We start from the raw sequence: 15,355 nt of genomic DNA, 5'->3' as shown, positions 1-15,355 counted from the left end.
AACATGAACAAGGAAGTATACAGAAGAAGAGAGGGTGTGTCAGAAGGGCTGTGTCAAGAAATGATCAGTACTGCTTTCAGTGGTCAGTGATCATTGTTTATCACGGTAAAAATCTTGAGCTCTAAGTTGAACCATGTGGATGTCACTGTGGCTTCTCCACTAACTTGTACATCCGGGCAGATCCTCAAGTGTGGTGTAACAAACCAATCTTTCTTTAAAAGCTAGCAAAATCCTTAATGAATCAAATATGTCAGATGATTGCATGGCCCATTATCAATTCTATACATTTTCAAAGATGATTGAAAACTTAAAGCTGGAATTTTGATGTAAGCAGAAAAAGCAACAGCTCTATAAAGTCTTTCAAAGAAGTCATAACAAAAAGTCCTTAATTATACAATTTTAAGTGCCAAATAAATGTTAAAGTTATAATTTCACACAGCTATCTGATAGTATTATTACAGTAATGAATATTTCAAAATCCCAATTTTCTTTATCATACCTGTTAACATTTCTCTGAATTTTTCATAAACCTTTGGCAGTTTCTACCATGTAATATGAGTCAGGGAGCTGAAAAACCAGGTTCAGCATGGAATTTAAAAACATGTATTTATTAACAGATGTTTAATGAAAGCGGCTAAACAGATATTTCTAGACTGGAAGATCAAAGCTAGAGTTGCCAAGTAAGCTCGCATATTTTGTTATACAAGCATATTTGGATTTAAATTGGGTTAAAATGACTGCCAACTGGAAAATCTTTTTAGGCAGTTTGTGCAACTGGCAGCAACATACTAAGCCATAGATAAGGATTCCATTTTGCTGCATAGTTTCCTCAATGATAAAATTCCCGGGTGCAATTTTAAGAACTATCTGGTTGATTTGGCAAATTCCAGATCAGCTGTATTAGTTTTTAGAATTCATTTCATTCTAATTAAATCATCCACATGTGCCAAATTAATAGGTAACTTTTCTACTTTTAGCATAGAGAAACTGTCTGAAGCCTCTAAAATGTCATTTAAAATATTGGAAATGTTGGATTTTATTAATATTTTTAAATGCATAAAGTCATAAGTTGACAAGCTAACAACAAAATCTTTTTAGGTATTGTTCTCCTTATATGTGTTAGATCTAACATCAAGCACTTCATCAAATTATAACCATCGCTAGCTTTGTGGCACGGGCTACAGGTGACAAATAATCTTCAGAAGCACTCAGTAATTTACTTAAGGTCATGTCCTTCACAGGGAAACTTGATGTGCAAATGTCCAAATTGCAAACCGCTTACACCTATCTTGATACAGCAGGTAGGGTACGAAACTATTCAAAGGAACCATACGGGGAATGGTGTCAGAGGTGTCCATCCTTTTAAAATTCTGAGAGGACGCTGCATTTGCTATGAAACTATTATTGCTTGTGTGTGTTGCTAGGCATAATTGAAAAGAGGGCGGACTTGATTTAAATGAGGCCATCAAGAAAGAGTGAGGGAATAATGTCCAGTGACTATGTAGAGATGTTAAACATATCTGCCAGAACACAAAGTAACAGGAATGAAAAGGAGTATCACATGTTGTGGGATAGCTAAGTATGTAAAGATATGATACATTTGGTTATGCTGCATTTGTTTAATCATGTAAATATGCATTGTATTTGTTTCACCTTGCCTGACTAAGGCATCTGATTGGTTTAAAACAGCTGAGTAGTCAATACTTAGGCGGAAAAGGAATAGATGGGGTTGGTGGGTGGAGTGAATAAGTGGGAGGAGAAATCTAGGCTTGAGAAGAAGGAGAAGAAAAACGGGGAGAAAGAGAGGGACGCATCCTGGCAAGAAGTCAAGCCATCCAGATGTGAGAAATCATGAAAGTAAAAAACAGAAGAAAAGAAAAGTTAAAAAGTCAGAGAGGCAAAATATAGATGAAGAGAAATAAGTTATAAGATCTAGTAAGAAATGAGCATACGATAAGGCCTAGCACTCACAGCTAATACTGAGTCTCCTGATTGTGATGTCGGAGCTGTTATAGAAATAGGACTGTGGAAGCAGACCCGGGGAAGAGGGTGTCTAAGGGTCCTCATAGGTCTGTCCTGCTGGCGTTGTAGTGTACTTACAAGGAGAGCAGCTTTGTTCTCACACTGTCCACAAAATTTCCTTTTCGTCTTGGGCTTTTCATTTCCAACAGAATGAGCCATTTTGTAATTCATTTGCTGTTTCGCTGGTGCTAGAAGGGAAACAAAGAATTAAAATAATCAGTTTAAAGTATAGTGGATTTTTTCGCTGTTTTGTTGATGTTGTTGTTGTTATTTTAGATTAACAATGTAATATGAATGTTTCTACATGTTCACACGGCACTGATGCATTAGCTCCTTAACTGGATGAGGAAGGTCTGATCTGTCAGTTCATGGTAGAACCTCTAGCAAGGTCTGCTAGCTTCCGTAAGTAAGGGCAACACCATGCATCCACTTTTACCTGCTTTGCCTAGACACCCTTGACCTGAGCATTCATCAGTAGACAATACTGAAATTTACACCCAATATATGTGAAGACCCTGCAGTCTATAATATATACTTATACATGTATATGTATATATGAAGAGCTTTGCTTTTAGGCTATAATACACGATTACCTTGAATCTGTTCTTTCAGTAACTTTAATTTCACATTTCCAGCAGAGAGCTGCATGAAAGAAATAGTTGTTATTTTTCAGGTACACATTCTCTTACCCAAAAAAAGCATAATATTAACAAAATGTTAAATAACTTTACCCTCTGGGTACATTTTGCATAAAAACATATTATTTGAGAATACTATGAAGCTAAAAAATAATTAACTGAGTATGTAAACTTTAAATTTCACTTAAAAGAAAAATTTAGTAAATATTGGGTATATAAATCATTTTTAGTTGTGTTCTGTTGTTGATACAGGATCTCACTAGGTATATCAGACTAACCTCTAATTCATGATCCTGGTATTCCTCCTAAACACTGATATTCAAAGCATGAACCATCATACACAGGTCATAGACCAATTTTTACACAACATACCAGGAATCTTTTTTATTATACAAAGTTTAAAAAACCCATTTCTATGCAAGTATGTAATGTAATTGGAGCATAACAAAAACTTCTATATGTCATCATGAATCTATTTTAAGAAAACACTAATTCACATATTATGAAGATTTAGAAGCCTCTTCTTCCTTCTAAAGACATGTATAGATACTGAATCCTCACTGAATTCTAACTGAACCACTCTGTTCACATAACCACAGAAGCCAGTGGCGTTATCTTATTTGTACAATTTAGAGAACCACATTTCAACATTGTGGTCTTAACCAATCCTATGTATTATTTATGATTCCTTACTTTCCTACATGACTGCTAAAAAATGCTTGAGAACATAAGAGCCAATAGTGAAAATTTCAATATAAACAATCCTTTGAAGCCTTTGGATCTTAGCATTGTAGGCAGAGAAAGAGACCTGCCAATTGAACACATTCGCCTGGGTCTTATTAAAACCAGCATTTTAAAGTACACAGTGAGCCCAGAGGATGGTATGCATTTACATAGACACTGTCAATTCATGCCCAGCTTTCAATTTGCAATTTGCATGCTCAATTGCCCAATTTGTACATGAAGATATGAGAACAATGGCCCTCTCTATATCTATGGCTGTACCAACTGCAGTCATCTTTGAAATTTTCGGCCTAATTATTCTCTGTGGTTTTGCTCCAAAGATACACTTATTGTTCACATTCTTTGAAGTAGCTGTTCAGATGTTTTCTGTACCAAACACAGCAGAAAAGAAAATAGAATTGAAATAATCAAACTTTATATGAATCACACTTTTATTTTTTTTTAAGGTGGCAATGTTATACCAGTTATAGCTAATTTAACCTCACTGAATTATCCAGTATGATTACCTTAATGATACAACTGAATTCTGAATCACAATGTTATCAGCCTGGCTATAAGCTCCTTATGAATAGGTATGTCAGAAAAATAAAGTAGTTATTAGGGAAATCTCATAATTTCTTTTTATTGCTTTGAGTAATATGTTTCTGTCCTATAAATGTACTCATATTTACTTAAAATTATATAAATTGCATAAAAATATTTGAGTGAACAAACTGCTAGCGTCTAGCTTCGAGCTAATTGAATTTTGTCATTAAATATGATTTTTCTGTTTGAAAAATAAATGAGTGATAAAGTAGGGTTAGCCGATGGATACAAATACACACACTCATGTTTACATGATTCTAAGGATCTGAAACAATAATTTATTATGCTAAAGTCACTCTCTTATTGCTGTGCCTGAGGTTTTGAACAAGAGCTTCTCAATGTGGTTAAATTGGCTCTGTAATCATTAACATCTTAGCAACTGGTGTGGACCAAGCTATGGTCAGTGGTCTCTCAAACAGCACAAATGCCTACAACCTTCCATTAATGCCTTTCTGTGCCCAAAGTGCCCCCAGGAACACTTTTTCAATAATTTCCATCTCCTGAAATATCTCATCTCTGCTTACTATCTATATAACACAAGTTTTTTAGGGTTCCATAAAATGTTGGATAAAAATCCACTTAACTAAGCTCTCCTAAAAGCATTTCAGCCCAAAAGTTCATATTAACTGAAGCCCATTTGGGGGGCCAAAACTTCTCTAAACTCACTTCTATAGAAGCTAGTTCCTTTCAGAGGGTTTGGGCTTGTTACGGCTCTTGTTTTGTTTGGATAGACTGATCTTCAGCTCACTATGTAGCTGAAGATGACCCTGAACTCTGATCTACTTGCTCCATTTACCAATACTTACTGCATATTCTCCAAATGAGCCACTTACCCAGACCAGCTAGATACTGTTTCACTCCCTGTTACTCATTGGCATAGAGGGAAAAACCTGCATCTTTTACCCAGGGTGCTGTTCCACCATCATCACTCAGCAAATTCCCATCCACTGAAAATCTCCGCTTCCTACTTACTGTCTTTACCAACGTCCAGGTTCTTCTTCCACCTACACCTCAGAAATCTACTCCATATTTCTCTTTACCCCATTGCCCGTTGGTCACGCTAAACCCGTCAATGCCCATTTATCTGACATCCAGCACTGAAGATCCTACAGCAGTCTGCCAGCTGGGAACATCTCAATGCCTCTAGTTTCCCGCCATTGTGACCAAACCTGCAGCAAGACATCATTCTAACTGGCCACACCTACAAAATTCCAAACACAGAGGTTCTCATTGGTAAGTAAGATCCCCTTTCCTTCTACTCTCAGCTCTCCCATTCTACCTACTATTGTGATGAAATAATGCTATTTGTTTTCCTGCAAGCCCATGTTGAATTCACCCCCGGGGTCACATAGGACTTTTTAGCAGTAAGTTCAATCATTTACTGCTGAACCCGAGTCATGATTCCCACAGAGGTGACTCCACACCTCCACTCTCAAGTACATATAGCTGTCCTGTTCCCTGTCTGTCACTCGAGCAGATGCCATCACATTCACCTCCATGAGAATGCTGGTGTCTATTACAGATTTCTATAGCACATTACTGTATCATCTGTCAAACCAATCCTTACCATTTGTGTTTATTTACACATATTTTTTTCTGTTTTGCTTGCCAGAGGAAATGTGTTCTCCTTTCCCCAATGAAGGTGTCTTTAATGAACCACCTTCTCACAGACCACAGCCCCAGCCACTGGTATTTCTGTCACTGGCATCTTTAATTTCTCCCCTACTTGTATTTCCATTGCTCAGCCTTTAACGGACTGATTTGAGTCCACCAAACCCCCAACTACTTAACTCTTCCTTGACCCCACTGAATCTTTATGTGTTCTGCTCTTATGTTCACTACAGTAATTTATCTGCATTGTGTCCAGTTCTTTCATTTTTTAAAATACTTGAAATATATGGTTGCAGTGATCTAGTGGTGGCTCAATAACTAAGCTCCAGCCTTTTACTATCCTCATTTGCATATACAGACATTGTAACAATTCAATAATAGGTTTGCATATAACATTTCTCGTCTTGCTCAGAACTCTAAGTTATGACTGTCGTCTTATGAATGCATATCAGAGGATCAAAGTGGTTCACTTACCTATGACTGTGGGGATAGTTAAATGAACGAGAATTTTAATTTATAAGGCCTCAGCACTGCTAACACCAGGAGTACCTGCAGTGTACTGTAGGAAGTTCAGCAGCAACCTTGGTCCTGGCCCATTATGCATCTTTGCCAAAAATCAAACAGAACACTTCTCTTGACAGTAACAAGTGCAAAAGTCTTCAGACATTGCCAAAGATATCCAGGGAAACAAAATTACCTCGCTGAGAGTTGTTGCTCTACTATAAAATTTCTTTATGATACAACATATTGGACGGCATTAGCATCTCCATGTGTTCTAAAAAGGCTTTTCCTTGCTTTAATCTTCTAAGAAATCCTAAGACTTTGGCCCCATGCCTGCCCTTCTTTTACTTTCAGTCAATCTTCACTGGAAAACGGGAATATTATTTTACAGCAAGACTAACGGAGTGCATTCAGAATTGTGGGTCGTCGGGCTTGGCATTGAGCAAATCGGTTTGCTTCTCTGATGGGAAATTACTTCATCTGGGAAACCACAATTAGAAACTGACTCTTGGGAGAGATATAAGTGCTTGGTAAAATAAAAAGTCAACTAAGAAAGGCTCCTGGCTGGCATAAAATATACTGAGTAAATATTATATTTTGAGGGCTACCATATACCACACCCTGGCCTTCCTAGCATTTCATTCTTCACATCTCTTATTTATGTAAATTCTTAGGAATAAATTTACTTGGCTTTATCTACCACATTAGAATTAAAAAAAAAAAAATCCTAAACTTGTACCACAAACTTTTCTTCCTTCTTCATTTAAGCTCTCTTATTCTATGAAGCCTATATCATCTGCTGTGTATCTGACTTCCTCTTTCTTTCCTCACTGTATTTTGGGGCAGTGCTGTTCTTTACATTTCTCCTGTTTCCATTTTAATTTAAACTCACTTCGTGTGACTTCTATGGTGTTTCTCTAGCCATCTACTGTCTCTATACCTTATAACTGTCTATACCTCTGTACCCACTGATCCCCAGAGAAGCAAGCACACATAGTGAAAACATCTCACAAAGTGACCGGGAAGTAGAAAAGAAACGTTTATTTGTATTTTTGTTTATTGTCCCTTTAATTTCCATGCTAATGTTCAGGTGATAAGTTGTTAGTCACATGAATAAACTGAAGTATATACAGAGGAAATTCATGTTCAAAGTCTATTCAATACTGCTTTATTTCATAGCAACTCTGTGTACACCCTACCTGCTTGATACTGTTAGTAGCAAACAAATGGTCAGTTGGAAAAGAAAAACTATCACAAATCATTCTTCTAACATTGTAATTCTACTGGTCAGTCTCTGTAAAGTCTCCTTTCCAGTCTCTCGTATAGTAGGTCCCTTCCACACTTTCTACTTCTACCCTCTTTTATAACTATGATGTTTGTGGAAGTGAAGATTTTGACTTATTCTTCAAATATTTCCTTACATAAACTCATTAACCAAACTGTTATTTCTCAAGTACACATTATTCATATGCAAAATGTTGACTGCAAATGTTTTATATTGACTCTTACTAAAAATATTTGATGTGACTCATTTTTTTTCTATTTTAGACAAGAGCTTCCTTGAAAACAAAGAATAAATCGCTAGAAAACCAAAATGGCACTGTACAAATGCCCTTACATACAAGTTCGTGATCACAAATTTGGTGATCAATGCCAACCAACATTTTTTGTGTTGTTTTGATTTTTTCTTTTTGACTCTAGATCCTAGACCATCACTCAGACTAGCCTCAACCTTCTGGCAATCCCGCTGCTTCAACTTCGTGAGTTCTGGGAATACAAGAGGATGCTACCAAGATTGCTCACAGTCAAAATGTTTAACATATTTACAGTAACATCGGAAAGACAACACAGGACAGCATCGTGGAAAGATAATGACAAGTTATATATGGCTTATAAATTTTTAACCCAAAAGTAAAAGAAACCTGACTCACCAAGGGGATGGCACTTTGCAATGAAATGCTTTCTTTGAAGCCAAAAAGTACAGAAGTGCCGAGTAAGATATTTGTTGGTGCCAAATGACCCAATGAAAGTTTAATGATAGGTATATAAAAACAAAATGCTGTGCAAGTTAAAATTCACGAAGTCATGAATGTCGTACTAAAGAAATCCAGAGGAAAAGTTTTCCTTATATAAAAGCACCTACCTACTTGCAGTCATAAATGTGATGCCATGATATAATTTACAATTGCACTCAGGAGACACAGTAATGATAAAGTAAATATGTAGCTTGGGAATTGCCATGCAAATCTTTTCTTGGATATCTCTATTCATGTGACTAAGAGTAATTATGAGTAATTATTATGCAAGCAGAGTGCAACAATCTTAAGAAAATAAAAAGTAATATCAAGTCAGAACTGAAGCTCATAATCTGTTGTATCATATAATATTAGTGTTCACCTTAATATAGAACTATGTTATTGTATTTTATATCGTCTAAATATGAAACGAATGGAGAATGTGTGTTTGGAATTCAGAGGATGACAGAATGTAAAATTTCCCCTGTAAGTAATTTTCAAGAACCTTCTGAAATGTTTCATTTAAAGAAAAAAAAACCCTTCTACAAGGAAAACTAAGCATATCTGAATAATCGAAGTTAATATTAACCTGAAGATGGTGGATCTAAACAGAAGTTACTAAAGCAAGAATGCATGATCCTTGAGTATAAGAGAGAATGAAAACCTGAAAACATATTGCATGTCTTCTTGCTCAGAAAATGGCTGCTTTCTTACCTTACTGGCTTTCACTTTACTTTGTGACATTAGATGTGACTTGTTACCTAATTTGCACACTCTTCCAGAATTCCAGTAAGATCCACTTGACCTTCAACGGACATAAAACAAGGTGTAATTATTGAAAACATTTGTCTTTTTAGTGAAAACAAATACATTTCCCTTTCTTCAGGAAATAGAAATCTGGGTGTTAGCCTGATAAACCGCTATAAATTGGGAATAGGATGTCAGTAATGTCCTAGTTTATCACCAGCATATCACTTTAAGGGTCACTCCTCTATACTTGCGATATCTGTGTAGCAATGGCTGAAAGAGAGATATCTAAACATAGATGCATTTTACTTCTTGGCATTTACAGTGACTGACTTTTACTAACTTAGAGAAAAATTTACAGATGACCATAAAGTTTATAAAACCAGGTATCTACAAATGAAAACGAAAAGAAGAACAAATTGATTACCCCTAAAATACAGCAGGTCTGCCAGGTGATGGGTTCCTAAAGATTACAAATGAGCTTCTACATTGGAAGAAACACAGATTACAAAGAAAGCAAGTTTTAATGTCATAGATTTCAAAATGGAGTTCATTGAGCCCCACTGGGATAAAAACAAGGCATTTTTGAGGATGCCAAGACTAAAGAATCTTATTTCATTGGAAAACTGCCCAATGTCACATAGACATTAAATAATAAACCCCAAATTGGAATTGTGGGTCTCCCTTTTCCTGGGAGGCAACAGATGGAAAGTCTTCATTTTGTCTGTGACACCTTAGGAGAAAATAGTTCTACTACTTTTAAAACCCATTCAAGTTGAGGAACGCTCAAAAAGACCATCCACTAAAGGCTCCACAGCCAAATAAAAGTCACTTCTGGGAGCTGATTCCGTGAGCTCCAATTTACAAATATAGTGATACCTAAAATAACCAAATACATATAAAATGTGTAGTCTTCTGCTTTATAGGAGACTGTAAACTTCTGCAGCCCATTTTACCCATGTTAAGCACAATATACAATAAACATGCTTCTGAACCTAACATGACAGAGAGAGGAATTTATCCAAAGATGCCATTGTATAAAAGTAAAAGTACGTGTTGAAACGTACAAGTAAATGGTGGCATTTATATTCTTAAAATATTGCTAAGGTAAGCCACTAACAAATGGGATAATTCAGTGTATGGCTAGAGCACAGACCAAAATATTATGATGTGAATTATTTTTATAACTTATAGATTAGTCCATTTATAAAGACACCAAACACACCCACGTATTCCCACAAAGACTTATACAAAGATGAGACATTTGCAGGAAAAAGAATTTTATTCATTAAATGGTGCAAGGAAATGGCCTGGCTGTGAGCTTAGACTTAAAAATACATTTTTATCATGCAACTATCAGTTCATCTTGAAACACATCAGATTTAATTGTTAGTGTTATAATAAGAAAATTAACACAGTACAACATATAAGCACAATGTTAGGAAGATTTTATCAACAAAATAAGATTATCACATATTAAAATATTTTAAGTATACCTACAGCTTTCCATAATTCTGATGTCATGCAAAAACACATTTGCTCACTGAAAAATTACACCACACAACAATGCCCTTAACATCAGCTTGGTTTTCTGGTGTCTCGAGAGCAATTGTTTCATAGTGAAGAATCTAGTGAAGAATCAAGTTTTCCTTGCTTTCGTGTGCATTCCAGGCCTTAAGTTCTTGTAGACCTTAACATATTAGGCAATTAGGAACAGAAAAAAGCTAATAATCTTAAGGACATCAAAGTCCTAGTAATTTTAAAAAATAGTATGCTTCAGGTGAGCGACACAAAAATCAAAAGTAAAGGGAATTTAATACCCCTTCTTCCTCAGGAACAGTTAAAAGTCATCAGTCCACCAAATGTTTTTACTAGCATAACAAAAGTTATACAAAACAGCTTTATATAATTCAATCAAATGAATAGCATGTTTAAATCAGTATAACATTAGGGAGTATTGTGTTTTTTCTAAAACTTCTCTGAACATTCACTCACTTCATTTCTTCCTTTCCTTTGTTCCATGTGGATTGAAATTCTTGGAATTTCTTTTCCATTTTTTGGTTCTCGAGTTCTAGCTGAATTTTCTCCATCTGCAGTTCCCGAACATTTCTAAAGACAGATGATCCGAATAGCCATTTAGAGCAAACAAACAAGCCTGGAGGCAAGCAAATTTCATAGAGACTTCTGCTCTTAAATTGTAGCTATTAGTAAGGCTTACAGAATGACTTAGTTCATCTGTTCCTATGCCCTTTTTAAAAAGTATTTGCCTGTTATTAATATTCTCTTTAAGTCATGTGTCTTTTCAAATCTAAAAGCATAAAAAACATTATTTGCTTTTGTACAGGAGCCATGTTTTATATACAGACATGCATCTGTGACAAATAGAAGAAAATTATAATTTTTCCCATTGACTTTACTATATCACATAGTTCATAACATAGTACATAAACCGCCATTACTTATCCATTTAATGAGGGATAGAGATTTAACCTGGAGCTGCATACTTGCTAGGTGAGCATTTTATCATCTAGTCATACCCTCAACCTAAAACAACTGTTTTCCTTCTACATCAGCTCATTCTGTTGAAACAGCAGTTTGAAACCTTCAGTAAATGTCTAAACTGGATATAAAAAGCTGAGCATCAGAACAATTTGTGTCTCTTTGGAAGAAAGCTCCTATTAATACTTTGTTGTAGGAGATCATCTACAAAAGATTGTATGTGTGTGTGTGTGTGTGTGTGTGCATGTGGGGTGTGTATGCTTATGTATGTGCACGGGTGTATGTGCATATTTGTTTGTAGGAGAAGGCAAAAGTATGTACGTGTACATTTATGTGACTGCCTATGGAGACCAGAGGATAAACTGGCTACACTCCTCAGATATCACCCACATCTTTCTTTGTTCCTATTTATTTATTTACTTACTTATTGTCTTTCTTCCTTTTTTGAAACAGTATCCCTCACTGAGCTGGCACTCACTAAGTAGGCTTAACCAACCAACCAGAAAAACAGATCTGCCACCTCTGCTTTGTCCAGCACTGGGATTCTAAGCATGTTAAAACCTTATCTAGTTTCTATTAGGTGGCTTCTTGGTACTGAACTCAAATCTTCATGTTTGCGCTGAATCGTCTCCATATCCCTAAGAGATTTTCGTATTAGTATCTGAAGCGCCACCCTCCTACTAGACTTAGATCCTAACTATTCTACAGCTAGAAGTCAACCCAAGAGACTAGATTTCAGTATCTAATGTGAACTTAAAACTTTCCTAACATCATTGTGAATATGATGGCCTGGCTCAAACTAAGAAATAATGGAGACAGAAAAGAGACTTAAGGTACAGAGGTGACAAACCTTCACTGGAAAGCAAATGTACCAAGCTTTTATTCACAGGTGGATATAGTCCATGGTGACACCTCAAAGTGACTAGCAAAAGTTACTACCAGAGTAACTTAAATATAGAGGGAGTGGCTTGTTACTTAAATTATATCCATTTGATAAAAAATAAAAAGAAAGAAAATAGAATGAGCTAAACTCATAGGCTGATAGAAGCAGATGACCAACCAAAGAGGGCACAAAGGGCAAATTTAAAGTAACCCTAGACCAGGGACTTGAACACCCAGGATTACGCTGCTCGTTTCCTGACTAGAACACTCTGAGCAGGAGAACAGAGCTGAGATTCAAAACATTCTCATCATGATCCACATTCTTGATGATCCAAGAGCTTACAGTACTTCAATTGCAGCTTCCAAAAGAAGTATTGAAAGGGACAAACATTATTGTCATTTAATTTTCCTAGAAGACACACTGCTTCTAAAGACCCCACTGTAGCAGATAAAGAAGAAAAACTGAAAATGGAAAGAGTGCTTTTGAGAGATGGACATATGTTGAGCTTGGTTTTATTTGACTTACAAAAAAAAGGAAAAAAGAAAAAGAAAGAGGAATGAAAAGAAAGAAAGAAGATAGAGAGAAGGTAAGGAAGGAAAGAAGAAAGAAATAAAAAGAAAAAGAAAGGGGCCTTTCAGGAAAAAACCTTAAACACCGAGCTAGAAGGGTAGGCTAGAAGGTGCCCACTAAGGGGCACTATGGCATACCATGAAAAGACCATATGAACACAGCAAAGATAAAAGAGGATGCTGGGGAATGTTGGGGGAAAGCAGAGGGTCAGGAAACACAAGGACCACCATGAAGAGTGCCACACAAAGGAAGCTTGGAACAAGGAAAGAATTAATAGAGAACTACAGGGCCATAAGCATAGTGTGTCCCTTCTTTAACACTCTTGTGAGTTGTAGTTGTATGAGATATAGGAGCAGAAAGCAGTGTCTTTACTCATCACTTTAAAGATAGATCCCAATCTTACCATTGCATTCCCATTAGTTATTATATAAATTTATCCCTTCTCTCTGACTATGTTTTATTATAAACTTCAGCAAGTTGATAATGTCTTGAAAACAAAGTTTATGCTGTATTTGCCACTACAACATTTTCATCCAACAACTACCAAAGAATCTGTATCCTTCTCATGGAACTTGACTCCTCTGCTCACTTCAGCCCACATAGACGATGTTCTCCCAAGCCCCTGGGCTTACATGCTCTACCACATACCAGACTATACTGTCAGTGTAATTATACAACACATCCACTTCAGGCTACTTAAAGAATAAGATTCTTGTTTCTTTTTCTGTAGCCATCACTTGCTCCTATATACCACTGACAGACATTTGTTAGTGAATGGTTTGCAGGTGTAGACGCAGACACAAAACATGCAATAGAATAATCACAGCCCTTTCTTTGTTTCTACATGTCAAAAGAGTGACACTCAAAATTTGACAGCTTCCATAACCAGCCAAACAACTGTAAATCTAATTATGGTGAGATCATGTGTTTGCCTAACATTTTCCAGTTTCTATAATATTTTTACACTCGATGACTTACAGGTGAAGAAAGTGTAGTTTATGAAATGCTCTGAGGACATTCAATAATTATAAGACCATTGAGCTGATCTAGGAAAGTCAAAACCAAAAATTTTAAGTGGGCAGCATGTTCCCAACCCTTCCTGGAGGGCTCTTAGTAGTATTTGAGAAAACTTCCAATGACAGTAGGCGATCTCCAAGGAAAACTGTGAATGCATCCCTTTAGTACCCAGGAAAAGTTACGAAATACTGGGGATGCTCAATTCTCAGTGGCTATGACACTGGAAATACTTGGCTTTACCTGGAGAGTAAATTTCTAAGTCTATTCCATTCCGTGCCTGGGATGTTGTCTCCAGCAGTGTCCATGCTCAAAGATTTCTGACCCTAATTGACCCCTTAATTTTAGCTTGTTTTTGAACTCTTAACCCTGAGTATAGGTCACAAAATATATCCTTCTCTTATACTGCTTCAATAGTAAATGAATCCAACTTTTATATATAACTTTACACTTCCATTATTAATAATAAAATAATTTTAGTCTTAATTTTGAAAACAATTATAAACCTTAAATTTACAAGCTATATTGCTAAACTGATGCTATCATTAAAGTGATAAAAATGACTTTTTCACTTTGGTAATATAATAGTTTATACATTTATGGCCAATAATATGAACATAGTTTATAAATTTGAAGTCTGTACTACAAAACACAGCAATGAAGGAAAATGGAAGTAAGAATTTATGAAATTTGACTTTTTCTCCTGTTTAAAAAATAATAGTTTAATTTACAGCAGGTAGAAACTTTAGCAACTATTTTAATTTAAAAATATGTCTGTACTTACTTATATTTTAGTTTTACAGAATTTCCAGGTTTTCCCCAGGGAATAACTACAAAATCTTTGGTGTTCATGATTATTTGTTTCTTAATGTTGTCTTAATATTATCATAGCTTCAGAAAACTCTGAAAAATAGCAAACGAGAGAAACCATAGAGTAAAAGAAGTTATAAATTCTAAACCGAACACATAATTCAGGGACGTCTTTGTTATTTTGCTTTCTTTCTGCAGTGCTGGAGATGGATGCTAGGGCTTCAGAAGCGTTAAGCATGTGCTGACTGAGTCACGAGGCCAATCTTCAGGAAAATTTTTCAAAATCAAAATCTTTAGGATGAGAAAGCTTCAAAGCCTGAATAAATAACACAAATATTATGTACATTAAATATGCAGAATGTATGCTTATATATCCTTCAAGTTAAATAAATATAAATTTGACACAACTAAATAAGACAAACAAGATGGCAGAATTCAAAGTAGGTCTAGGCAACCTACAAATTCTCTGCATCTGAAAAAAAGAAAATTGGAAAATATTTCATTAAAAGTAAAGAATCTTGTACTTTCAATAAATAAAGCATTATTCAGGTTCTTTACATGGTTAAATGGCTACAAAAATTGACAGAGTGATGTATCCCATAACAACATTTGTTCAAGAACAGAAGCCATATTTGACCCTTAAAATTCTATGACTTAGTAATGCCAAAACTATATTAGTTTGTAAATGATGTTTTCACAATGACCAGTCACTTAAA

General features: G+C 35.6%; 1 protein-coding gene across 6 annotated transcripts in view; it reads right to left on the bottom strand.

The window, feature by feature from the left end:
• The window catches only part of Zbbx (zinc finger B-box domain containing), an 89,918-nt gene that overhangs the window by 66,827 nt on the left and 7,736 nt on the right, over positions 1-15,355 (bottom strand). For 5 of the 6 annotated variants that reach the window (XM_048424751.3, XM_048424753.3, XM_048424754.3 and 2 more), the window contains 5 exons: positions 14,614-14,732; positions 10,859-10,972; positions 8,831-8,921; positions 2,616-2,664; positions 2,101-2,210 (listed from right to left, as the gene is read on the bottom strand). In XM_048424751.3, coding sequence (XP_048280708.3) covers positions 2,101-2,210; positions 2,616-2,664; positions 8,831-8,921; positions 10,859-10,972; positions 14,614-14,681 — 432 coding nt within the window. In that variant the 5' untranslated portion in view covers positions 14,682-14,732. Of the gene's footprint in view, positions 1-2,100; positions 2,211-2,615; positions 2,665-4,961; positions 5,154-8,830; positions 8,922-10,858; positions 10,973-14,613; positions 14,733-15,355 lie in introns of those variants that run through there. The other variant, XM_048424755.3, reaches the window with a different exon arrangement.

This window comes from Myodes glareolus, chromosome 20 (assembly GCF_982192425.1).
Source record: "Myodes glareolus chromosome 20, mMyoGla1.1, whole genome shotgun sequence".
In the NCBI taxonomy this organism is placed as follows: domain Eukaryota; kingdom Metazoa; phylum Chordata; class Mammalia; order Rodentia; family Cricetidae; genus Myodes; species Myodes glareolus.
Note: the sequence above shows the minus strand (reverse complement) of the source record. Positions and strands in the feature narration are given on the sequence as shown.